Source organism: Tubulanus polymorphus, chromosome 9 (genome assembly GCF_964204645.1).
Source record: "Tubulanus polymorphus chromosome 9, tnTubPoly1.2, whole genome shotgun sequence".
In the NCBI taxonomy this organism is placed as follows: domain Eukaryota; kingdom Metazoa; phylum Nemertea; class Palaeonemertea; order Tubulaniformes; family Tubulanidae; genus Tubulanus; species Tubulanus polymorphus.
Window position 1 is genome coordinate 10,106,731 of NC_134033.1, and position 24,054 is coordinate 10,130,784.

The following is a 24,054-nucleotide window of genomic DNA, read 5'->3' on the forward strand; positions in this document are numbered from 1 at the left end:
CTTAGAAAAATAAATACTTTTACTAGAAGTTGAATAAACGTATTCTGTGGTACGAGATAAATTCCACTATAATGTCAGCCAAAGATGAAATGTTGTTATGTTACTATACATAAATGCTCTAATTTTCATTTTTGGTTGAAATGTGGGATTTATCTTGTATATCCACCTTACATGGATATTGTGTCACGACTTTTGTCTGTTGCAATTTTAACTTGAATTAACTTGAAAGGTCCGTTTAACCAGTTAAACTTTACGCGGAGTGCATCGAATTTCAAAGTGGTCACATACGTATATATATAGAGAGCTAACGCGACCAGTAGGTCAGTCCGATCTTGGAGTAAAGAGACCGTCTTTAATATTATTACCACAAGGTCTGACGAGGGAGTCATTGATAGGCGCGCTCGTATCAGCCATAAACAGCTTTACCGGGAAAATGGACGAGTTTTATCCAGCTCTCTGTAGACTGCAGGTTATCGAAGTACGCACGTGATAGATCATCAAGCACCTGAGGGGCAGTTTTAGATCGATGGGAAGTCTCTGAATACTCCGCACCGAGCGAGCTGCTGCCGCCGCGGCCGCCGCCGCCGTCGCGGCAGCTCTTTAGATCTTACAGCGCTCCCAGAACCGTCTATTTCACTTTCATTAAAACGGCTTTGTTGTAAACGCGACGGTTTAATATCGACTTGGTTCTTATCATTTTTATTTCTGGCGTCGCAATTTTATGTTTACGATCGTATTTCAAACGCATTCGTTTTGCCGGCGTGCGTGCATACGTGGTGTGCGTGCTTGCAAGTGCTGAAACAGCGATATGTAAATCAGTCCCTCGTCGATACTTTCTTTTTGCAAAATAAGAAAATAAGAAGCGCCAGAATCGAGACTCAAGTTTACACAATAAACAACGAACCTTTTCGTTTTTTATCGAGTCTATCGATGGCATGCATGTGCGTTAAATGATGGAACTAAATAAAGCCCAGTTGTACAGTCGTGACTTCCAAACCAAAAGACTGGTCTGGAATAGTAAGACCAGTTAAACGTTCTGGTCTTAAATCTAAGCTATGGCTGTGCAACTGGTCTTTGGTGAACATTTAATCGTGTTTTGTACTTTTCAACCGCCTGTAATTCAAGAATTAATCACAAAGCAGTCGTTTGGGACAAGAAGATATCTTGGCTCGATCGGGGGTGATCCGAGACGATTAGCTGCGAATAAAGATAGCCGCCAGGCAGCTCAGGGAACTGGCGTCACTCGGTGTTGTAGGAGAGACAGCGATCAATAATAGGATTTTATGAGTGTCTCTCGAGGGTTTAAACTGGTTTAAACTGGTTCTCACCACACGCGATCTTTAACACGCTAAGCCAATCGATATTATCGATCCGTCAACGACAATACGGCACGAACGTTAATCACTTTACTACCTCACTTACCCCGGGCTGGCTCCTACAGCCAGGGATACGGTTAACGGTGTGGTAGCTTATCATCAAGCGCTGGGGAGATTTGTTCCGGAATAAAGGCTCGCTATCATCGATTACCTTGACACGATTAGATGAACGAACGACCCGCGTCACAGAAAAAAATGTGTTGTTACAAATAAACGGGTCAACACAATGGGTCGCTACTAGGTGGCGCTGATAATCGTCAACCACTGTGTCAAAGAAAGTGGCACCCTCTAGTTGTGAGCGATGTCGTCTATACGTGACGCTGCACCCTCTATATGTGAACGAGATCGTCTGTACATGATGTGGCGCCCTCTATATGTGAGCGCTGTCACTTCTACGTGGCGTGGTCCCCTATAGATGTGGGCGATGTTATCTCTATGTTATCTCTCTGGTGCACGATCTATTTAATACCGAAAAAAAAATATAGCGATTTTCTCTAAAAAAATTTTTCAACGGAGGCAATTCTGAGAAATCGACAACGGCGTGGTTCTCCACCGCAACAGACGACAGGAGGGAAACTAACATCGATTTTATGTCATAATTTGCTGCTCGACGATTTTCTGTTAACGCCGTTTGAGCTCGTGCAGAGAAAGAGAGAGAGAGAGAGAGAGAGAGAAGAGAGAGAGAGAGAGAGAGAGAGAGAGAGAGAGAGAGAGAGAGAGAGAGAGAGAGAGAGAGAGAGAGAGAGAGAGAGAGAGGAGAGAGAGAGAGAGAGAGAGAGAGAGAGAGAGAGAGAGAGAGAGAGAGAGAGAGAGAGAGAGAGAGAGAGAGAGAGAGAGAGAAGAGAGAGAGAGAAGAGAAGAGAGAGAGAGAGAGAGAGAGTGAGGGAGGGAGGGAGGAGGGAGGGAGGAGGGAGGGAGGGAGGGAGGGAGGAGGGAGGGGAGGGAGGGAGGGGAAAAGGAAGGGAGGGAGGGAGGGAGGGGAAAAGGAAGGGAGGGAGGGAGGGAGAGAGACGGTGGTATGGAGGCGTCACCGGCTTCAACATCGCCCACTTCTTAACTGGTGTTGCTGCCGCTGCTGCCCACGTCTCATACGGCAGAGAAACCGATCTGAAAAACTGACCCGAGTGACCTTACTGACCCGACTGCACCGACCATCGAGTTGGTGATAATTGGCTTCATTGGCACTACCGACACGGAATGCGTGTGAGTGGGCTTAAGTGGGGTTTTAGAATGGTAGAGATCGGAGTAGAACGTGCTCCACATGGAACAGTGGAGTGTTCCGAATGGATTCTGTTCCGTACGGAGTGGAGTGTGTTCCGTACGGAGTGGTGGAGTGTGTTCCGTACGGAGTGGTGTTGTGTGCCGTACGGAGTGGAGTGCGTTTCGCACGGGATGGAGTCTGTTCCGCATTCTTTCTCGACGATTCATGTAATGATTACGCGTTACGCCGTACTGCGGTAATCCCCGGTAACGTACCGTATTATTAACGTTCGAAATGTCAGCGTTGACGTCTCTCAGACGGCGACGAATGCTGGGGAAAAAATAAACTACCAACGTCGTCGTCGTCGTCGTTTCAGCGGCGATGCGGCAATTTTTATAAAAGGCTAATTTTGAGATGGAACGACACGACTAGGGTACGGATAGTTAACATCATACACCGCTTACCTCGTAACTCAGTCTGGCGGCGCGATGCAAAACAGTCTCTCCTGAATTCTTATTAACCACCATTCGACGCATGAGTGGCGGAACTGCGCGTCGACCGCTAGGGGACGCTTCATCACCCGTGAAATTAACCTAAAAAATATAGATAGAAAATATAATATCTATGCAGAAATAAATCAAAGTATCAATGAAATTCTATTGAAAGTAGAAAATGCGATACGTACGTCGTTGTTTTCTGGTTGGTTTTCATTGTCACGAGGTGGCGCCTCCTTCGTCGAAGTTTTGTTCTTCTTGGCGCCGGTGACGCCGCGTTTACCGGCGGAGAGTTTTGAGTCGGACTCTGACGAGCTATTTTGATCGTCTGTCGACCCGTCTTCGTCGGTTCGTTTTCTTTTCGCCGTTGTTGATTTATTACCTACAAACAACACAAAGAAATAACGCATTATCAGACGCAGCGAGTTGTACGGGGATGAATTTGGCCCCGTGCCAACAACGATTTATTTTTTCTTCTTCCAATTCCTCGGCATGCTTCGAATTCTCAACGAGACGAATTAAACTGATAACTCGATTCGCGTAAATAATTTATGAAAACTCTTTTGTCGTTGAACAGAGAAAAAAGTTCTCGGTTCGATCGTCGTTTCGCCGTCGGTTCATTTTTTTATATCTTTACGACGTCTACCAGCGGTGCTAGGCGACGCCCTTTCTTCCCCGGGCACGTCAGACGATACCTTTCTATTCATATTACAAATATATCGTTACACTAACACGCACACACACACACGCACGCGTGGAGCCAAGATCGATTTCACAACCTGCCCGTAAATTTATATACATATATACAACACATGACACGACACGAGAAGAAAAGAATGTATCCCATATACGCAAAACGAAGCTCGAGGCCATGACGAGCTTCTTCGTTCGGCTCGAGTTCTAGAGCGATATCATAAACCAGTTCCCTATCGACCGACGACGACGATTTGTTAGCCGATTCGAGTAAAAATGGTCGCGATGACGATAGTTATATATTTGTGTTCGCCGTTAAAAAGGACACGTACACAGGTAATCGCGTACATTGATTTTGCGAAAGTTTTCAGCGTTTATTCGACGTGTGCGAAAAGGTTTTTCTTTACGTCGGTATTTTCCCCCCACACAAAATTCACGTACGCACGCAACGATTTTGCGTTACGCACTTTTTACTGATCGATCGATTTTTTTTTCAACCGCGCTCTAAACTGCGCTGCAGGGGGTCGAATAAACATAAACAAAAGCAAACAAAAAAAACAGCAAAATTATTTGCATTTATTTCGCAGCCTGTAAAGAGGGAGGGAGTTGGGGAGCGCGGAGAGTGAAGAGGGGTGGAGAGCTGAAGGAATGGGAGTGGGAGGTGAGATTACAGAGAGCGATGATGGTGGAGATATAGTCCACGAGCCCAGAGTGATTTGGTCAGCCGAAAAGGTTACCAATTTCTAAGCACAGCTGTGCATTAAATAGGAAATTCTATAAATGAAAATGTATTTCTGCTTGCGCAACTGTGGTGGGTGTGGTCACAATCACCAAATTTTCACATGGTGAAAATAGGCTAGATCAGCTGAAAAGGTTACTGATCCAAACCCCAACCAATATCACATAAATCATGTATTTGTTTATGAATGACATGTGCCAGATATTTTCGTTGGTGGTGAGGGACCGATAGACAGGTTTTAATGGGGGGCTAACATGTGGCTAGGTCAGCTGAAATAGTTAGTGATAATAGAAGAGCGCGGACAATGAGAGGGGATAGGAAGAGTATCAGGAGTGCGCTATTTCATTTCGTGGCGCACAAACTGCCGACCTTATACCGCTAATTAAATGCGATCGTCGTTTCGTGCGGCAGCGGAAATACGGTAGTGGTGCTGGAAAAATTTCATTAATTTCGCTCAATTAGGCGTCAGTACGGTATCAGCGTGCGACGCAGGGTGAGCGAAGAGGGGCGCAGGGAGACGGGGAGCAGGGCGCACTATCAGCCAGTTTCACAGAGAGACACACGACAATTTGATCAATAACGTTCTCTCTTCTCTCTCCTCTTTACCTCTCTCTTGCTATCCTCTCTCCCTCGCCTCGTCACTCTCCCTCTCTCCTTCTATTCTCCCTCTCTATCCTCACGTCGGCGGGGCCTGGACGTTTACGCTGAACGTCAGTATCGACTCTGACGGCGGCGGAATGATTACGTGATTACACACGGTTCGACGCGTTAACGCTGTAGGCAGATCGCTGCAGATTGATTTTATATTTATTCGTCCCTGGATTCAACAAAACGGTTCAATCGATCGATCGTCCGTCTTAGTGAGACTGGTTCCCGCAACGGGCATCGACTTCAGTTTTACGTATAACTAATGCATTCCCAAATATTCGGATACTAATAATCTTAGCTCGTATCAAAATCGTACCAGATTCTATGGCAGGGGCAGAGAGTTTGCCTTCACAAAGTCACCCGGAGATCACTATTGACGTCAAAAATAACAGGAAGTCAGGAATTCGTTAATTAACATCAATTAACACTCCTATTAACACGCGAGTAGTGTGAAAAATTTCTAAGATTCGTGTCGTAACGCTAGAATATCCGGGGCACCTATACGTAACGGAACGCAACGCCTTACTACGTACAAGGATTCGAAACCATGGGATTGGATCGATACTACGCAACGAAATATTTAGAGACGTTTGTATGACTGGGGCCCAAACCCGCTTTCCCGGTAGATGACTCTCGTCCGGGTTAGGGTTAAATCGGATACGTGGCAATTGACGTGGCTATTGTACGGCGAACGATCACATTCCGATCTGTCTGCGAATACTCGTTAAAATATCTGCGTTAATTGGACCCAACGCGAACTGTCGATACGTCGCCATCGTGTCGGCAGCTGCTGCTGCTGCTGCTGTTGTCGTTGATGCCGCTGCTGTCGCCGCGCTGTTAGTACCGATTTTACGGCCAACATAAACCGTCGGAATCGACTTACAGATAGAATCAATAAAGGGAATTATCTGAAGCGATCCCTGGCAGTCGAGCGAGCGACGTTTATCTGCGGAGTTGCACCGACAGCGAGTCGATAATGATTAAACCGGTCGCTAAGGCCACGTGAGGGGCATTACTTAGATCTTCGGCGATTAATAAATACTGAACCCGCACCTCACGACCTTGGAGAGAAAAGATTCTTTGAGTCCATAACCGAGGTTAACTGATATGGGGCAAAGCCTCGAATGCCCAAGCCTGAAATTCATCACCACATGTGCTAGGTGCTAGGCTCTTTTCCCCTGGCGGCCAGAATTTAAATTTCAGACCTTTTAGATAGGGATCTGCCCTAAGCGATGCCCTAGTTGTGAACCAAATTTAAAAATCATCGGCTGACAAGTGCGGTCTCTAGGCTGTCGTTTTACATGTCGGCCCCTGGTGACCATTATTTGAACCTATTCGTCCCAATTTCAAATTGGGTTCTGCCCCAAATGCCCTTCTTATGAACCAAGTAAAAAGAAAAACGGCTAACAATTGCGACTTCTAGGCTGATATTAACGTCACATGCGGTGGCGGCGGCTGTCGCGGCGTATTCAGACGCGGGTAAATCTATATGTCCCCTCTCAACTAAAGTCGAGCCGGGGACAAAAAGATATATCCTGTCCAAAACAAAAGCAAGCATTGATGCAATGTTTTTCTGCAATATATTCAGGCTTATTGTGAGGCCCTCGGCCGTTCGGTTGCCAAGCATGGTTACCACACGAGTTCATATTTGAGGTTAGAATACCGGAACCTGAACCAGAACGTGTAAAAAACTTCAACAGTGAAATGTTTCTATTTCGAGCTGTTGCACGATCGCGAACTATTCTATTGAATTCCATTAACACCCGATAAACTAAAACACACAGATACCGCATAATGTCAGACACGCCATTTATACGTGTTCCCCATTTTGAGGGGAAGCAAGGAGAGGAAGGAAGAGAGAGAGAGAAAAAACCGATTGAACGGAAACTCCGCGCGTTTCCAGTGAAGTAATCTGAACTGCAGGCGACGGCTTGAAAAAAAACTCCGATATCGGGATTGAAAAAAAAACTCGAAAAGCACTCGTCAGTCCGCTGTGCGGCTACGGCGGTGCGGTGCGGTGCGGTGCGGGGCGGTGCGGTGCGCGTGGTATTGATTCAGTCTCAGCTGGGAATATTTAAAAAATGCCACGGCGACGGCGACGACGACGACTGTGGTATATCGTATAATTGCGTCTATAAGCAGCTGTTGGTCTGTGTATATAACGCTCGATTCTTGTGTCACGACATCCAGACATTTATATGTATATATATAAATCCGTTATACTAACTACGGAAATGGACGATTCTTCCTTATGGACAGCGACGACCCACCAGGGGCGCCAGTAGTTACTCATCTGATGTGTGATCACGTAACATTTCAACGATGATTAAAAGTGAAATGCGCGCCAGCTGGTGAGATAGTTGGAAGTAACAACATGCGGTGGCGCCATCTATGTATTGACAAGCGGGTGGATATATTTTTTCTAACGGATGAAATACTCTTGCGAGTTATTTCAAATTTACCAATCTTCTCGAGCCGGCTCGTACCGCCGATGATGGCAAGCCGGCTCCCCGGGGACTGATTCAGCGTCAGTAAACCCTTGAATAGTAATTGCGACGGTTACGGTTTGAAAAGACGTCGAACGAAATACCGTCAAATTAATATTTACGACACACACACGCCTCACACACACACACACACAACCCTCCGTCACCGTCCGGATCATCCACTTTTAAACGTTGCTTAGCGTTAACGGCATCCGGCGCCACCGACCGAAGTAACCGCCGCCGCGTATATATATATATATATATATATATATATATATATATATATATATATATATATATATATATATATATATATATATATATATATATATATATATATATATATATATATATATATTACGGTAACTCTGGAGGAATAAATCCTCGCGCGCGATATCAACGGTTCTAGCTACGTGACCCGAATGTGTCACGACACACGGCGTCAAATCTCGCAATTATCGTCGCCGCCTATTTTCGCTCGTTGGTTAATTCCGCGGGGATCTATCATTCGCGACAGCATTCGCCGAGACGCTAGACGCGCGCGTGACCTTTACGATCGCGACCTGGGTGTGTCTTCATAACAGTACGATGACCATACAAGACCGAACAGTACGCTAGGTTTAAAACTAGCGATGGAAATCATTCCAAAAACCTCTATCCCCCTCCGCTTTCTTTCCTACCTCTCCCCCTCACTCTTCTTTCCTCTCCCAGTCTACTGTCTGACTTTCCATCTTCCTCTCCCTTTCTCGACTCCCCTATCTATTCCATCTCCACTTCTCAATCCCCACGCTGCCCCCCCCCATCTCACCCTATTCCCCCCTCGATCTACTCTCTCTCTCCTTCCCCTTTCCCCCACTCTTTCTTTTTTTCTGTTTTTTTTTTCTGTCTCTCTCGCTGGGAATTAGCATCGACACGAACGAGCTGTCGCCATCAATTCTACAGTCAGTTAAAAGATACCGGACACGAGCGAGCGAGTGAGCGCCGCGAGAAAAACTATAATCACCCTGGCGTCGTCGGTTCGGGTGACAGATTATCAACTTATAACGACGCGTATTCGTATCGAATCCAGGGCCGCTGCCGACACCGGCAAATAGTGTAAAACACTAATGACATTGAAGGGTCATATTTTTAAAGCCAGACAATCAGTCGTTTACCACCGGTTTGGGTTGGATGGAAGATCTATTCACATGGACAGGAACCAACATTTCCAACTATATCTCACTTCGATTTCCGATTTCAAAATCGAAACCCTTTTAACCCACCAACCGATGAATCAAATAAAGTAGACAATTTCCCTCCTTTGCAAGTTCTTAAAAAGAACTCCGGTAAAAATACACCACGTGTCTCGATGATGATGATGATGATGATGACGAAGACCTTTTTGAAGTGACTCTCGCCTCGCTAGTCTGACAGCGAGCGAGCATGTCTCAGAGCGGAGAGAGAAACACGACAAGAACCGAAATGTCATTGAGAATCGATATCTGCGCGCGGAGAAATACACGACATCTAAAAGATCACCGCCGCCGCCGCCGCCGAGCCGCGCGGAGTAATATTCCCAGTCGATAGCGACGAGCGATCGCCGAGCGAGCGAGTCTGGCATCCGGCCAAATTACCATCGGCGAAAAAAAAGAGACGGTAGATTTATAACGTAAAAACGCCCTGAAACGAACGACGACGGCGACGACGATGACAGCAGCAGCGACGAGAGAAGAGCGAGTTGGAGAGAAGAGGGAGTCGGAAGGAGAAAGCCGTAAAAACTCACGTCTGATATTGAGTAAATAACGTCGAAGGAAACCCAAGTAAATCCGGCAAAAAATGTCACCGAATCGAAAATCACTTTTTCCGCATTTAGCGCAGCAAAACAGAAACCTCAAAACAGATATCGTTTAAAGAGAAAATAAACATCGTTCAATTCTAAATGTCAAAACTAAAAAAAACCCCAAAAATTCGCCAATTTATCATCGTTCGATAAAATGACGCACGCTTAACTAACTGAGTTCGAATCCCGCGTATAAATAAACATAAAATATTTTTCTAAAGTATCTTTTATTCTCTGGCAGTCTGTGTCTTAGAAGGATCGATTTTTTTCTTCGGGAGGTTGATGTACGCGGACGCCCCCAGAGTAAACAGCCGGCAGTAACGGGTAAACGCCTTGTTAGCGAGATGTGTGCCGTGGACCCGGTACTTACTCAAAGCCGACATACCACACGCGTCTAACGGATAATGGTTGACCGATTTTTACGTCGCTATCGGTATCTGCTCTCCCCCCCCCCCTCTCTCTCTCTCTCTCTCTCTCTCTCTCTCTCTCTCTCTCTCTCTCTCTCTCTCTCTCTCTCTCTCTCTCTCTCTCTCTCTCTCTCTCTCTCTCTCTCTCTCTCTCTCTCTCTCTCTCTCTCTCTCTCTCTCTCTCTCTCTCTCTCTCTCTCTCTCTCTCTCTCCCCACTCTCATCGGAAAGGCGACGCTTCGAGCGTGTGCGTTCGAACGTCGTTGCCAAGCAACGCCAACTTAATTATCCTTAATCCGTTACGCAGCACGCAAGTCATGTGTGTGACACTTTTTGGTCACTTGTCTGTTCACGGGTTCGTCACCGCCGCCCTCTCTCGCCCCCTTCCTCTATTCATCCCTCCGCGACTACGTCAGTCTCAGATCCGTCCCCCCTGAGGTGCCATGCAGTCTCTGGCGGAAAGCATTTAACCGCGTATCACGTGTCTATTTTTAACACGATTAGTTTAAATCAATATTCTGAAAACGGGCCGTTTTTTAACGGGCGACAATTCATTCGATAATTTATGAAGATATTAATGGATTTTATGGCGGAATTTTAACACTAGACTCAAGCGGGTTTCTAATTGCCACAGCGATCTCTCCGTACAAACACGCGTTCCCGGAATTACCGATATTTCGGCGCCTTGAATCGAGTCGCGGCGGCGGGATTTTATCGGGTGATATCGGGGAGCGAGACGCGCAATAACAACGAGCGGTGAATGTTTGTACGCGGCGTCTTGGTGATGCTTAGAAAGACTGTTAGCGGCGTCTTTCTGTCCGGTTAGAGTAATACACAACTGAGTGGTGATCGATCAAACACTGAGACCGAGCGAGCGAGTCGTCTCTCTCTCTCTCCTTCCATTCGCCGTCGCCACCGCCGCCGCCGCCGCCAGACTCTAATTTACGTCAATTTTTATCTACGGTTGCATTTTTAGGAGGGACGTTCCGCGTGATGCCGCAATCCTTCTGCTGCTGATGCTGCTGCTGCTGTCGCTGATGCTCAGACTGGTGTTGATATTGGTGCTGGTGCTGCTGCTGCTGCTGCTACAGCTGCGCTGGCTGGTGCTGATGCTGGTGCTTCTGCTGGTGCTGGTGCTGCGGCTGTGACGCTATAAACCTTCCTGCCCTCGACAGTATTCTACAGATTAACGCCCGGCTAATGACAAATCGGTCGGCATCACATTACCGCCGGTACGGCTGTGGCGACGGCGGAAGCGATGCAGAGAAGTGAATGGGTCCAAAATAGAGAACAAAAATAGCGGAATGATTTATTCACTACTTCGATTGAACTAAAAGGAACTAGTAAAATTAAAATTAAAAAGTTAAAATTAAAAGGAATAAATTCAATATATTAAAAGGAATAAATTCAATATATTTTCACTCATTTATTTATTAGATTAATTCACTAATCTGATTCAATAACTTTTATTATTATTATTATTATTTCTATGATTATTTCCATCTAATTTTCTCCTGCAACTAAATAATGTTTCAAATCACTTTCTCCGGTTGGGAAGAAATCATTCATTTATTTAAGAAAAAAAAAATTAAAAGATTTATAAGTAATTTGAAATATCTTATTTTGAATATTTTAGTTTTATATATCTGAGATGAAATATATTTTTCTTTAGAGTTGAATTATTATATTTGAGTTATGATATTTTGATTTAAGATGGTGTGATTTTTTGTGCTTCGAGTATAATATTTTCAACAATTACATCATGCTTTTTCATTAGGTTCATATTTCTTTTTAGGTGTATCAATTTTATTGTCTAAGTTACATTGAATTCCCACATCTTTGAATGATTTTTCATTTGAACGACCGGGATAAACCTTTTTTCTTCTACTCTGAAAAACATTACTTAACATTCTCTGATAACGTAAGTGTATGAATAATGATTTATCTGAATTTTCATTATTTAAAAGTGATTGTATTTCATCTGTAATTATTAAATGTTTATCTATTTCATTAGATATTGTGAATTTTGGAATTATTGTATTGAATAAGATGTTATCTTTTTCATTCGATAACTCTATCATTAGATAATGATTTTAAACTTTAATTCAGCAATATTATTCACTTGAAAACGAAAACGTGCAGTTTTAATCAAATCTTTAATCGGAATAAAATCTTTAATTGTAAAATATTTTTCTAATTCATGTAAATCAATATCTTTGAATTACTGCTCATACATTTATCAGTAATTTTTTCCAAAAAAATTGATATTCTAATCAACTCGTTAAATACTCGTTTTTTATTTCATTAAAATTGATTTTACGTATTTTTGATTCAAAATCTATATCATGGTGCCCTTTTTCATTCTTACCCTTATATATGAAATAGAAATCACCAGAACACACTTCTTCGAGATCTTCACTAGATAATCTATGAAATCTATCTGGTAAATATGTTCTGAATTTATATCTATTTCCTTTTAATCCTTCATATTCTAAGTGACTAACTAATTTATTACCATATCTATTAGTAATTGTTTCAATATTTGAAATTAAATATTTCTTATGTACTGTTAATTCATTTAACTTTTTAAATTTATAATCTACAGATTTGACATTTGTAGTGTCTTTAATCATTTTAATAAAGTTTATATTGTTTTGTGATTGTTTACTCTCCATCTTAATATATAATTTTTTATTTAAATTAAAATTAATATATTTGAATAAATATTATATTATATAAATATGCAAATATATAAATATCAGAGTAATAGGGAATAAGTTGTTTCATATCAGAGGTAGAGAGGTTGAGTGAGTAAAAAATAAAAAAAAATTTTATTCTTTATGAGCTCGACTATTACTTACACCTTCAGTGTTTCAATTCACTAGTCGTCGTGTTTTTTTTTAATTCTAAGAATCAATTTCCCAAATCCACGCTCGTCGTCCGTACTCCCCCCTCCTGCGCTTCGTCCGGTCACCACCGTGAACCAATGAGACAATACGTAAATTCTAGCCGATGTTGCCAATTCGACCTTGAACCCTGTGTTTAATTGCCGCTTTGGTACACGTTACTCCCAGGGCAGTAAATCGTGCTCCAGAATCTCATCTGCGGCGTCAACGATAATTCTCTATCGTCACCATCGATGTTGAGAGAGGAGAGGGAGAGAAGAGCAAGAGAGAAGAGAGATGAAGAGAGGAGAGAAAGTGAGAGAGCGCTGCGCTGCGTCTCGATTCCCATCGTCGATCGCCGCAAATAAAAACACGAGAGAGAAGAAGTATTTGCTCAGACAGCACGTGCGCGCGCACCCGCTATCGGCTGCGTGTCACTGCTCACGTCATCGGGGGTAACCATGGTGATCGAAAAAAGGACGAAAATGATACGTTTTAAAGACTTTTTTTCTATTTTGCAACGTCCTCCGTCGCGGAGTGTATAAAAAGTGTCCCGGTGCGGTTAACCAACGCTGTACCGCACGCACCATACGGCCCAACGCACACGGCAAAACATTTGTTTCGCCGAAAGAGAAAACACGTTTTTCACAAAACGTCTTTCGTAAAACGATAAAACGTTCAACGCACACGGCATAACGAAAACGCGCAGAAAACATTTCTTGCACCATGGAGACAACAATAAACTAAGTTATTCACATCAATTTTTGTAATGCCATGTGATACATTGTTGGTCGCTGAATGGCTATTAAGCCGTGGTTGTTTCGCAAAACACACAAAAATCCACCGCACACGGAACGAAAAACGTTTTCGACTACACAAAACGCAAATCAAGCAGTGCTTGTTTCGCGAAAAACGTTTTTCTGTTTTGTGTTTTGACTCCCCCGCACACGGCATAACAAAAAACATCGAAAACGTTTTTATCGGTGCCGTGTGCGTCGGGCTTATCGGGCTAGGTTTATCACGTGATTATTTCTCGACGGCGTACGGACGTGAGATCCAACTAATGTCACCGCGCGTATTTACAAGCTGCAATTAAACGGTTGTTAAAGGCACGCCAGGTGCGGGCCCGCGTGAACACGGACATATTTATTACTTTTGTCGTAACATCTGTCCGTCCCTATACGTGTGTGTATCTGGGGATTGTGCGATTTCAATGGGTGACAACTTTCAGGATATCGATCACTGACACCCGAGCGCACAAACAAAAGTGCCAGACGATTTCAGAATAAAACGACAAATTGAAACCTGAATGAAATCTACGCAGCAACAGGCGGTGGTATGTTGGACCACACCGGGTGCCCACGTATTGTATAGGCCTCATACCGGAAATGCAAATAGATCCCGCATTGGCACGTGATACGCTGGCGTATTAGAAACAGTTCTGGTCGACTGCCAGTTCCGGTGTCACCGGCGTCATCGCAAAAGATCAAAGTGTCGACGGTTGGAACGCTGACACATCAAAGGCGAACTAATTCGTGGAAGCGCTGGATGATCGCGGGAAGGGAGGAGGGTTGGAGGAGGAGAGACTGCAGGTGAACACACGAATTCGCTACATTGTTTACAAACTGTAAAAAGATGTTTTTATACATTCGATGGAAGACTTAAACGCGGCTCATAAAACGATATGATCAAGAACGCGGAGGGCAAGAGGATGGATGGAGGGAAGTAAGACTGGTAGTCGGACGGGGGAGATAGCGAGGGAGAGGAAAGAGGTGATACTAGGGTGTGATAGATAGAAGGGCTATTTATCTGGTATTCCGCACTAGTAATGAATCACTGAGGAAATTTATGTTTTATTTATTACCGATAGACGAGCGAGCAGCGAGCGGCGAGCAGTGAGTTGTGGATAACGAGCAGCAGCGAGTTGTCTGCTTTGCGCTAAAACGATCCAAACATATTCGCGGGCCTGCGTCACGGAGACGATATCCGGTTTCAACGTGACGAGAAAATCACGCTTAATTTGACAAGCGACCGTCACGATTCTTCTCGCTTCGAGATCGTCGTCGCCGCAGCCGTCGAGGAGCTCAGCGCCGTCGAGAATACATCTGACGAGTCGATTTGACGGAAAGTCTGTGAACTCGTCTATTTGTATTGCTCAGTTCGATTCGGTTGCGGTCGCTTTGAACTACAATACAAGGCCAAACACCCATCCAAATTAACCCTCATCTCCTTCCGATCAAACAAACCCTCCCCTACGCGGCCAGAAACACGCGAATCGCTGTAATCATAGCTATCTAAGTGCGTACGATTTCGAAGAACATGTATTTATCAAATTCCCTCGAACATTTCTACGTGTCGAATTTCAGTTTGTTACTGACTGGCTAGTTCCGTGGCGGAGCTTGATGGGTTCTGGTGATTATACGGGTTCTAAGGCGCTTTTCCATGGGTTCTATGGCAGTGTTATGTGGGTTCTATGGCGGTTTTCTGTGTCTATGCATGGACGTATAAACTAGATTAGTTTTTAGTTTATACGTCCATGGTCTATGGCAGTGTTCCTTGGGTTCTATGGCAGTGTTATGTGGGTTCGGCGGTGTTCTGTGTCTATGGGTTCTATGGCTGTGTTATGGCCGTGGTCCGTGTGGCGATGATTGTGCGAGTTCTATGGCGGTATCTGTTATACCCGTGTGTATGTCATATGAGAGAATCGATTTCGGATACTCCAACTCGCTTGGCTCGCGCGGTATCGCGCCGGCTGACGACTTGTATCGGGTGCGAGCCGCCGCCGCCGTCGCCGTTGCCGCAGCCGCCGACAATTGTCGATAAATTCCGTTTTATCTCGGCGATTAGTGCGTCCACAATCGATCGATACCGCGGAAGCACTGAGGGCTATTACTGTTTCTATAGAAAGAGAGAGAGGGAGCGAGAGAGAGAGAGACGAACTGCGGCAGTCGTGGTTATTACTTTTCTGCACGCGATGTTAACGGTTAGCGTGAGAACGGGGAAAGTCTTTACGAGACTTAAAGAGAGTACTAGCGTTTAGACTCGATTCTATAGGAACATAATCTTAAAATCGCAATCTCAATTTTAAAAAAGTATCATAGAATTCAGTGTTATATATATGTTGTATTTATTGTTATATATATGTTGTATTATTATATTGTAAAACAGCGATATTGTGGTCAAAACCATCAAGTTTTGCGTTCTATTCGTCACTATTTCATCGGCTATCAACTTTTAAACAATCCATAAACGACTGCACCCCCCATCCCCCTCCACCCCAAGCATCCCTCTGAATACATTTTAAACCGCCAACAGAAATGTGAACAGTCGATGTTTAAAGGAAGAGCGATGGGAATAAGATCCGGCGCGATTGCCGCGTATATGTACGTCTACCCGATATCGCGCGGTTTAAAATGACACTTGGCTACCGATAATAAAACATCGCAAGCTACCTGTCGAACGACCTTGAACTTAGTCGGGTAAAAGAAAACTAAACTCACATATATTTCTTGATGCTGGTGCTACTGCCGCTGCTGGATCAAGACGCGATAATTTCCTCTGCGGTTGTTGGATGTTTTCCTCATCGGTTCCCGCTGTGAAAGTAAACATACAAAAAATATACATCGCATCATTGCAATACCGGGGGCAGGAGGGGGTGGGGGGTGTTGAAACAGGTAACGGAAATAATTTAGGTGATTGCAATATTCTTTATCTTATTTTATTATTTTATCTTCGTGTTTATGACCCGCTGCAGCGGATAAAGTTTCAAAGAATTAATGCCCGAAACGAATTGAGAAGTTAATGGGTCTTCTGTGGTCTGGACTCGGGCAGGTTGTATGCGAAACACGATCGGGGAATATTTCTTAGAAATAGAGAATACTTAGCAAAGAACCCGTCCTGGAAAGGTTTTATCATAATTGAGTTTGAATTTATTATTTTGTAATGCTTCTCGCGTGGAAAGCACAGTTATATCATTTTACATATTATGATTGGAAGATTTGACTTAATGATTTGATTGGGATGGTCGGTTGAATGTACATTGTATTTTGTTTTGTTTAATCGAGGTAAATTATTGGAAAAATATTTCAGTTCAATTTTCATACTGTTAGAATATTATACGGTATGTGATCTCCCGTACAGCACAGGCGAACAACCCGTCCGGGACGGGCTCTATCAGATTGTGTTTGAATATAAAACCTACCGAAACTCGCCCTGCACAACGATCCCGATTCTACTTCAGTTTTTCGTTTGAAGCCCTAAAAAAAGAATGACGATAAATGAAACATATGCGCGAAATAAAAAGAAAACCGCACATCAAAAGTTGAAGAGAGACAGCGCTCAGTTGTCATATCGGTCATTGGGTCATACATTGTACGGGCGCAAATAATGGCCGAGATTTGTCCGTCGCTAGAGGCGCATTTTTAACACCAGCGGATGATCATTTTTACGACTCATTGTTCTCGATATAGAACGTGATTTTCTGCTCGGTAAAAAAAGCTACAAAAGAACCGCGCGTAGAGACTGACGCGGAGGCTATGAAGGCTGAAGGCGCTACGATAGGTTCAATACAAACACAACACGAAGGCGTTGTATTGGCGTTATTACGGAGCGTATCGTCTCCACCACTGATGCACCTGAAAAGAGAGAGAGCGAGGGAGAGAGAGAGAGCGGGAGGGGGAGGGGATGGAGGGGGAGGGAGGGGGAGAGATGGGGAGAGATGGGGAGAGGGGGAGAGAGGGGGAGAGAGGGAGGGAGAGGGAGAGGGGGAGGGGGAGGGGAGAGGGAGGGAGAGGGAGAGGGAGAGGGAGAGGGAGAGGGAGAGGGAGAGGGAGAGGGAGAGGGAGAGGGAGAGGGAGAGGGAGAGGGAGAGGGAGAGGGAGAGGGAGAGGGAGAGGGAGAGGGAGAGGGAGAGGGAGAGAGAGAGCGCACGGCGGTTCGTCACGCTAATAGTAGTATCAGGCGTGTTTTATGTGTTACGAGAATAGTCGTAAAAATAACAGCCGCCGCCGGGAAACAAACTACGCTAGAGAGAAAAGAGAGGAGGTGAGAGGAGATTGAGGAGAGAGGTGAAAGACACACACACACACACACCCTGCGAGTGAGCGCCGTATCTATTCACTATAGAGTAGCACACGTTACAAATCATTGATCACTATCACGGCACCATACTGATACACCTCATATTAACACTTATCAAATATGTACTATATTCTACCAAGGAAAATGTCTCTCAACATACTTTCACCCCCAATCTATAACTGTGTCCTAATACTGGTGTAAAACGCCTACGATCGAACAGTAGCAACGGCAGGAGACGTAAAAACATATCTCCTCATTCAAAAACAACTCGTCGATTGTCGTGAGAATTATTGATGAAGTAGTCGACAGAGGAAGTCACTAAACTATAACTAACACAAAATTGGAGAGGGCTTAAAACCGATATTGGACACAAATATCAGAAATTTCGGCCGCGACGTCGAGTCAACACTAGCCCCGTGTGATGGCAGTCAGTTAGCCCGGAGTGGTCACAGTCAGAGACCCGACTTTAAATAGATATACATCAATGGCGGCCATTTCGATTTGTGTTATGTATGTTATGTATAAACGCCTGGAGCGGGGGCGGATGCGTCGTAATGAACAAAGGGCTCAGGCGGTGTCGGGCGGGTGGGTGGTTCCGACGGCGTATATATATATATTTTTATGTTGATTACGAAGTAGATCGCAGATTGATACGAGCCGCAACAAGCGAAAGGCACCATCTGATCCAACACTGCAGAATATCACACTTAAATACATCGAAAGAATATCCTTTTTGAACTGTAATTTAGACATTAATTAATTATGTTTATCGCAGGGCGGCGGGGAGGAGGATCAGCGGGGTTGGGGTTCTGGCTTACGTGTCGTATGTTCCCTTGACCCTGAATACAATGAAGGTAACGTGAATCAATGTGTTTGAATTATGTCAGTAGATTTGAGGCTGGCGATTTTTGTTCCAGGCGGAAGGGGGGAGGGGGCAACAGCTGGATACACTGCTGTTTACACGAGTGTTTCCTGATATATTTCGTATGTATTTATGTTTCAAAACGAATCGGATTTGAAGCACCCAATAGAATCCGGGGCGGCGGTGCCATTTTACCAAAAACAGCTGTCGCCATTTTGAGAGGTTTGTGTACAGTGCGTGTGTGATCTAGTATCGATCGCGTTGCGTCACAGTTGTAGATTGTATTCGTGACGTTATCTCTCTGACTTTTTTTTAGTGATTGGCGACAGATGCGGAGGGAGCCGTACAGTCACGTGTAGAAGTCACGTGGTCTGGCGTCTGCAGTCTCTGATCTTAAACAACTAGACATACAATTAGATCCGTACATACAACATAACACCGCATACACGAGATAGAAATAATCAATATATAAATCGATTTAACATCGTCAGGATCGGATCCCGGGGCAGGCTTTACGGAAGCACAAAGAAATAAAAAGGGCACATACTGAAAAAGTCCACACCACCAAAATATGGGCCTGGAAAAGTTTCAGGAAATTTCAGTGCACTTTCATACAATTTCCAGGCACTTATTCGGAATATATTAGGGAATGTCAGCTAAATTTTGTGCTGGACGCTGTCGCATCAATTGCTGATAGAAAAGTGCCCTGAAAGCTATTGCTATTATCAAAAGGGCACGCGGAAATTGTGATGGGAGCAGGTGCTCCGTGAGTTACCGTATGGATCCGCCTGGACCGTTGTTAAAACCAACTGTTTAGGGTGGCGAGAGGGAGGGAGGTGATGGGAGATGGGGTCCCATCAGTCACTCATTATTCCATTCATACCCAACAGGTATCATTAACTGATTCATTCTACACCCCCTTGTAGCATTCTCTTGATCAATGACGCATATATACGTACTGTACGTCTCCACCCCTGTTCAGACTGTCAATTAATTATCAAACACGATATTATCGATCTTCCTTTGAACCTTTCACCGGCGCGCGCGATCAGATCGTCTCAAGGTCGTTGAGCGCGAAGACATCCCGTCGAGGATGTACATTATGCATAGAAATCGTCGTTTATATCAAAATCAACAGCTTTCGCGGACAGTGGAATCATTGTTTGTGTCGTCACGGTGCTGGGTGTCGTCTGACAGACTGCGCCGCTAACGAGAATCCCTGTAGGGCAGACACATACGGGGACTCACGACCCCTCCGGGCAACGCGTCTATAATTCACGTACAGACCACCGCCGTCGTTCGATTTACGTCGGAAGCGTTTTACGTTGTTTTCGTCGACGTAATAATAATATCCCTGTACACAGTGGTGGCAATGACGTCATAACATGTCGAAGACGACTCGAGGAGCTCAGATATCAAGATCTACGCGTTACAACAATTAACAGCTCAACACTTGCTGATTATAACTGGTACTGGAGACTGACTGTCAGAGTGATTATAAATTCTATCCCTGTCAACAATAGGCTTAGTCTACGTACAATCGTATTACAAAAGCGCGGCCTAATGTAACAGTAGTCAAAACCTCGAATTCAACCATCCCTGGACTCCAAAGACCATGATCAATCTATCCCTGGAATCTAGAGTCCCTGATTCAATTCCTGCCAATAGAAAATCTCTCGATAGAAACATTAAGCCAGATACATATGAAATATAATTCAAATTTTCGTTCGGAAGAAAAACCATTCGTCGACGGGTTTCAATCAATTGTTTCAACTTACCGTATGAAAACGTCTTACATAAGTATCGAACCAGGTATTTTTAAGGAGCGTCACTTTCTAAACCACTAATACTTGTGAAGTGGATTCCCTGATAAATAGCTCTTTCCTAACAGCACGTGCTCGTCCCAGCTCGTGCATTGATGAATCTCTTCTGAACGAGGTCATCACCTACATCATAGCCCTGATCTGTAATGTCGGGGGGGGGGGTTCTGTTTATAGATCGAATATCACTGTCAGATAATTGCCTCAAGTCTCCCCCGTCCCCCCACCCCTATCAATGAGTCTAATGAAATCAGGAATTCCTGTCCGATTTTATCGTGTTTTTGTGTCCGTTTATTTTTTAAACATCGACGATCTTGCACGACACATCAATATACCGATTGACGATAAACACAACCATCATGAGTCGTGTCGTGTAGTCCCACCAAACTCGGTACTCATTATCCTATATTGATCATCTAGTGCATGTAATGACCATAGGTGGCGCCATGAATATATTCATTCATTTCCACGGTTTTACATTGGTTTTACATATTGCCTTGACACATGAAACCCGACATAGCTGTCTTGCGGCTATATTTAATTTGGTTGATTTGTCATTATATATTTGAGGTTAAGTTAAAAAATGGAACTCACCTTAGTGACCGGTGACGAAGGCAAGCTTAAATTCTGCGAGTTCTTTTGAAATCCCGTAGTTGATTTCAGTCCCAGTCTGGACAGCTCAGTGGGCGTCCCGACCCGCGATATCGGGGCACTTGCCGATGGTTTGGGGCTACTCGTTCGAGTTCCACTTGTCTCAATAAGCGATCTGCGCAATTCGTTATCACTTAAGTTCAATTTAGGATCGTTATTTTTCGACGACGTTTCGTCAACCGAGTTTTCTTTATTGTTCGGGCGTCGGCCATCGCGGTCGGATTTCTCACTTCCGCTATCGGATATGGTGATTACTTCCGGTGTTTTAACGACGCGATTAAGGTTCAAGGTCGATGGCATTGATTGATCGTCTGCGATGCCGGATAACAACGTGTCGTGAATACTATTCTGTATACACGATATAAACGTGATTTTCGGATCGATAATTGGCCCGTCCGGTAACCCGGATAACCCGGCAGTATCAACTGCTGCTGCTGCTGCTGATACTGATACTGATGAAGAGAGATGCTGTTGGTCTGTTTGACTGATCGATGATCTCGGAGTCGATTCGAGCGCCGGTGAATTGCGTTCGCTGTTCGTCTCGCGGTTTTCGCGCTTAAGTTTCATTTTCGGGCTCAAACCATGGGTTTTCCCCCCGACGCCGGAAGAAGCGACAGTGCTGCCCCCTGCAGCTGATTGATGTTTTACGTTAAACAGAAATCGATTTGTCGAATTCAGGCGATCTTGCTGGAAACAGCCACGTGTTAGTTTCGGCGGCAGATCGACTCGTATCGGATCGACAGTGTCGCCGCCACTAGGTGATTTACGGTGCGGACTGAGAACCGGCATCTGAGGAGAACCGGTGCGCAGTATTTGTCCGGGTTCTCTGATCGATGATAAAGCACGCGATGACGATGTTGATAACTCGGATGACGTTGGAAGATTTCCGAGCGATTGAATCATTTTATGTTCCTGTCCAGCCACCAGGTACATACGGATCCGATTCATTATTTCGTTATGAGTGTCAATACGCGGTGTCAACATGTAGTTGTCTGGAATGGCCGCTAGGTGGAGCGGGTATAAAGGAGCTGCTCTGAGCGCCTCGGCGGAGGAGGATGAGTCTGAACTAATCGGTTTAGATGTTGATGATGCTATTTTGTTGTTGACCAGTCGCTCGGCTATGATGCTATGATCGGGAATCATCGTCGGTTGCGGGGGTAATAAATCTGTTCGGTTGGAACTGGGTTTCGTCGTCAAGGTCGTTGTGGAGGCTGTTGCGGAAGTTGCTGTCTGTTGAGAAGATGGTTGATGGTGTACTGATTTAGAGTGTGGCTCATTAGACAGTTTAGCGTCGAGATTATGAGGCGGTAGATGACCACTAAGTGGCTGTGCCGGACTGTGCAACGGCTTGACACCCGGGTAATACCCTGTGTTCGGAGCCTTCCGTCTATCAGTCGACTCCGGTCGGAGTAATCCATTACCGGCGGGATATGGGTATTCGCGACTCGTTCTCGATCGATTCATATTGTTATAATGAGCTGCTAGTGCCCTCTCGCGGTCAGAGAATGAAGCCGATGATGTTTTTGCCTGTAGACCGCTACTGCCGCTGCTGGTACTGTTGTTGGTACTGGTGCTCTGAGAATGAGGGGATACGGGAGGGTAGAGTAGTTTACCCGATGGACTGATTATCGGTTTCACGTCTCGTATGACGTCATCGCGTTGTTGTTTTTGTTGTGAACGCTGTTGCTGTTGTAAATAAGCCGCCATTGAACCGGCGGATGGTGAGTAGTACTGCGCATGCGCGTGCGAGTAGACAGCTGACGCCATCTGTGGAGATAACTGTGGGTATTGTGACGAGTAATGCCGAGCTAGTTGACTCTGATACGCTGCAGCTGCAGCTGCGGCTGCTGCGGCTGCTGAAGACCCCTCAGACTGTTGTTGCTGCTGTTTAGAATGCTGTTGAAGATTAGTTTGTTGCTGTAATTGTTTGTAGTAATGGGCGGCGTTTCGGGCCTGTATTTGGGCCTCTATTTGGGTAGTATCTATTAGAGGGTACCCAGCCGGTGAGGTACCGTATACTCGATCGTGGTAAGCTGCCGCCAGCAGTTTTTCTTTTTTTAGATTTCGTTGATGTGACCCGTCAGTGATGTCAACGTTAAGCAGTTTATGTGGTTGAATTTTCGGTGATTCAAGTTGTTTATTTAATAAATCGATATTAACCTCAGCCGTTGTGTCGGCGCTGCGTTTAGTAGTCCTAATCGTCAGGTCTAGCGGACTCTCCGTTTCGCGTCCTACTAGTTTCAGACCCAGTGATAAATCTAAAGGCTGAAATCCTTCAGGACGATCTTTCCTATCGCCTTTCGTCGATTGACTCCTAGACGCGCCGCCAGGTGCTACTACGCGAGGCAATTGTGACGTTAGAGCCGCCTGCTGTTGCTGGTGCTGTTTTTGTTGTTGCTCTTGGTGATGCTGTTGTATTTTCTGTTGATGAAGATGGCGCTGTTGTAGTTGACTCATTTGTCCGAGTGTCATCGTTTCGGCTGATTTACCGGTTTGCATTTTAACTCTCTCCTCGTGAATACGCTTCAGCGATTCGAAGTAACGCATGGCGGCATCGTTGTAAATTTGCATACGCATGACGTCATTCGCCGAGTGCGGCGGAGGTGGACCTACTGGCGTAGCGGCTGCGTGGTGGCGCTGTTTCGACATTTCTAACAATCCGGGCATTTGCGACATCGACACGGCAGCTGCGACCGCCGCCGGATGAGTAGGGTGCTGTCCAGCCAAGTGGCGCGGTAATGGATACATCTGTAAAAAAAGATAGAAATACAACTTTAAAACCAGGTGTCGCTGTTGGTAGTAGCGGGTGAATAGCCGCTGGGGTGGTACAGTGGTTAGAGCGTTACGCTCGTACCCTCGAGCTTGCGTGCTCGGGTGAATAGATGGCAATACAGT

The 24,054-nt window shown here is 44.9% G+C and overlaps 1 protein-coding gene across 1 annotated transcript in view; it reads right to left on the minus strand.

Annotated features, from left to right (window-relative positions):
* LOC141910794 (uncharacterized) overlaps positions 1 to 24,054 on the minus strand; it is a 38,898-nt gene that overhangs the window by 6,206 nt on the left and 8,638 nt on the right. The window contains exons 2-6 of the mRNA XM_074801605.1: positions 21,103 to 23,907; positions 16,949 to 17,003; positions 16,248 to 16,340; positions 3,263 to 3,453; positions 3,042 to 3,170 (exon numbers count right to left, since the gene is read on the minus strand). Coding sequence (XP_074657706.1) covers positions 3,042 to 3,170; positions 3,263 to 3,453; positions 16,248 to 16,340; positions 16,949 to 17,003; positions 21,103 to 23,907 — 3,273 coding nt within the window. The remainder of the gene's footprint in view (positions 1 to 3,041; positions 3,171 to 3,262; positions 3,454 to 16,247; positions 16,341 to 16,948; positions 17,004 to 21,102; positions 23,908 to 24,054) is intronic.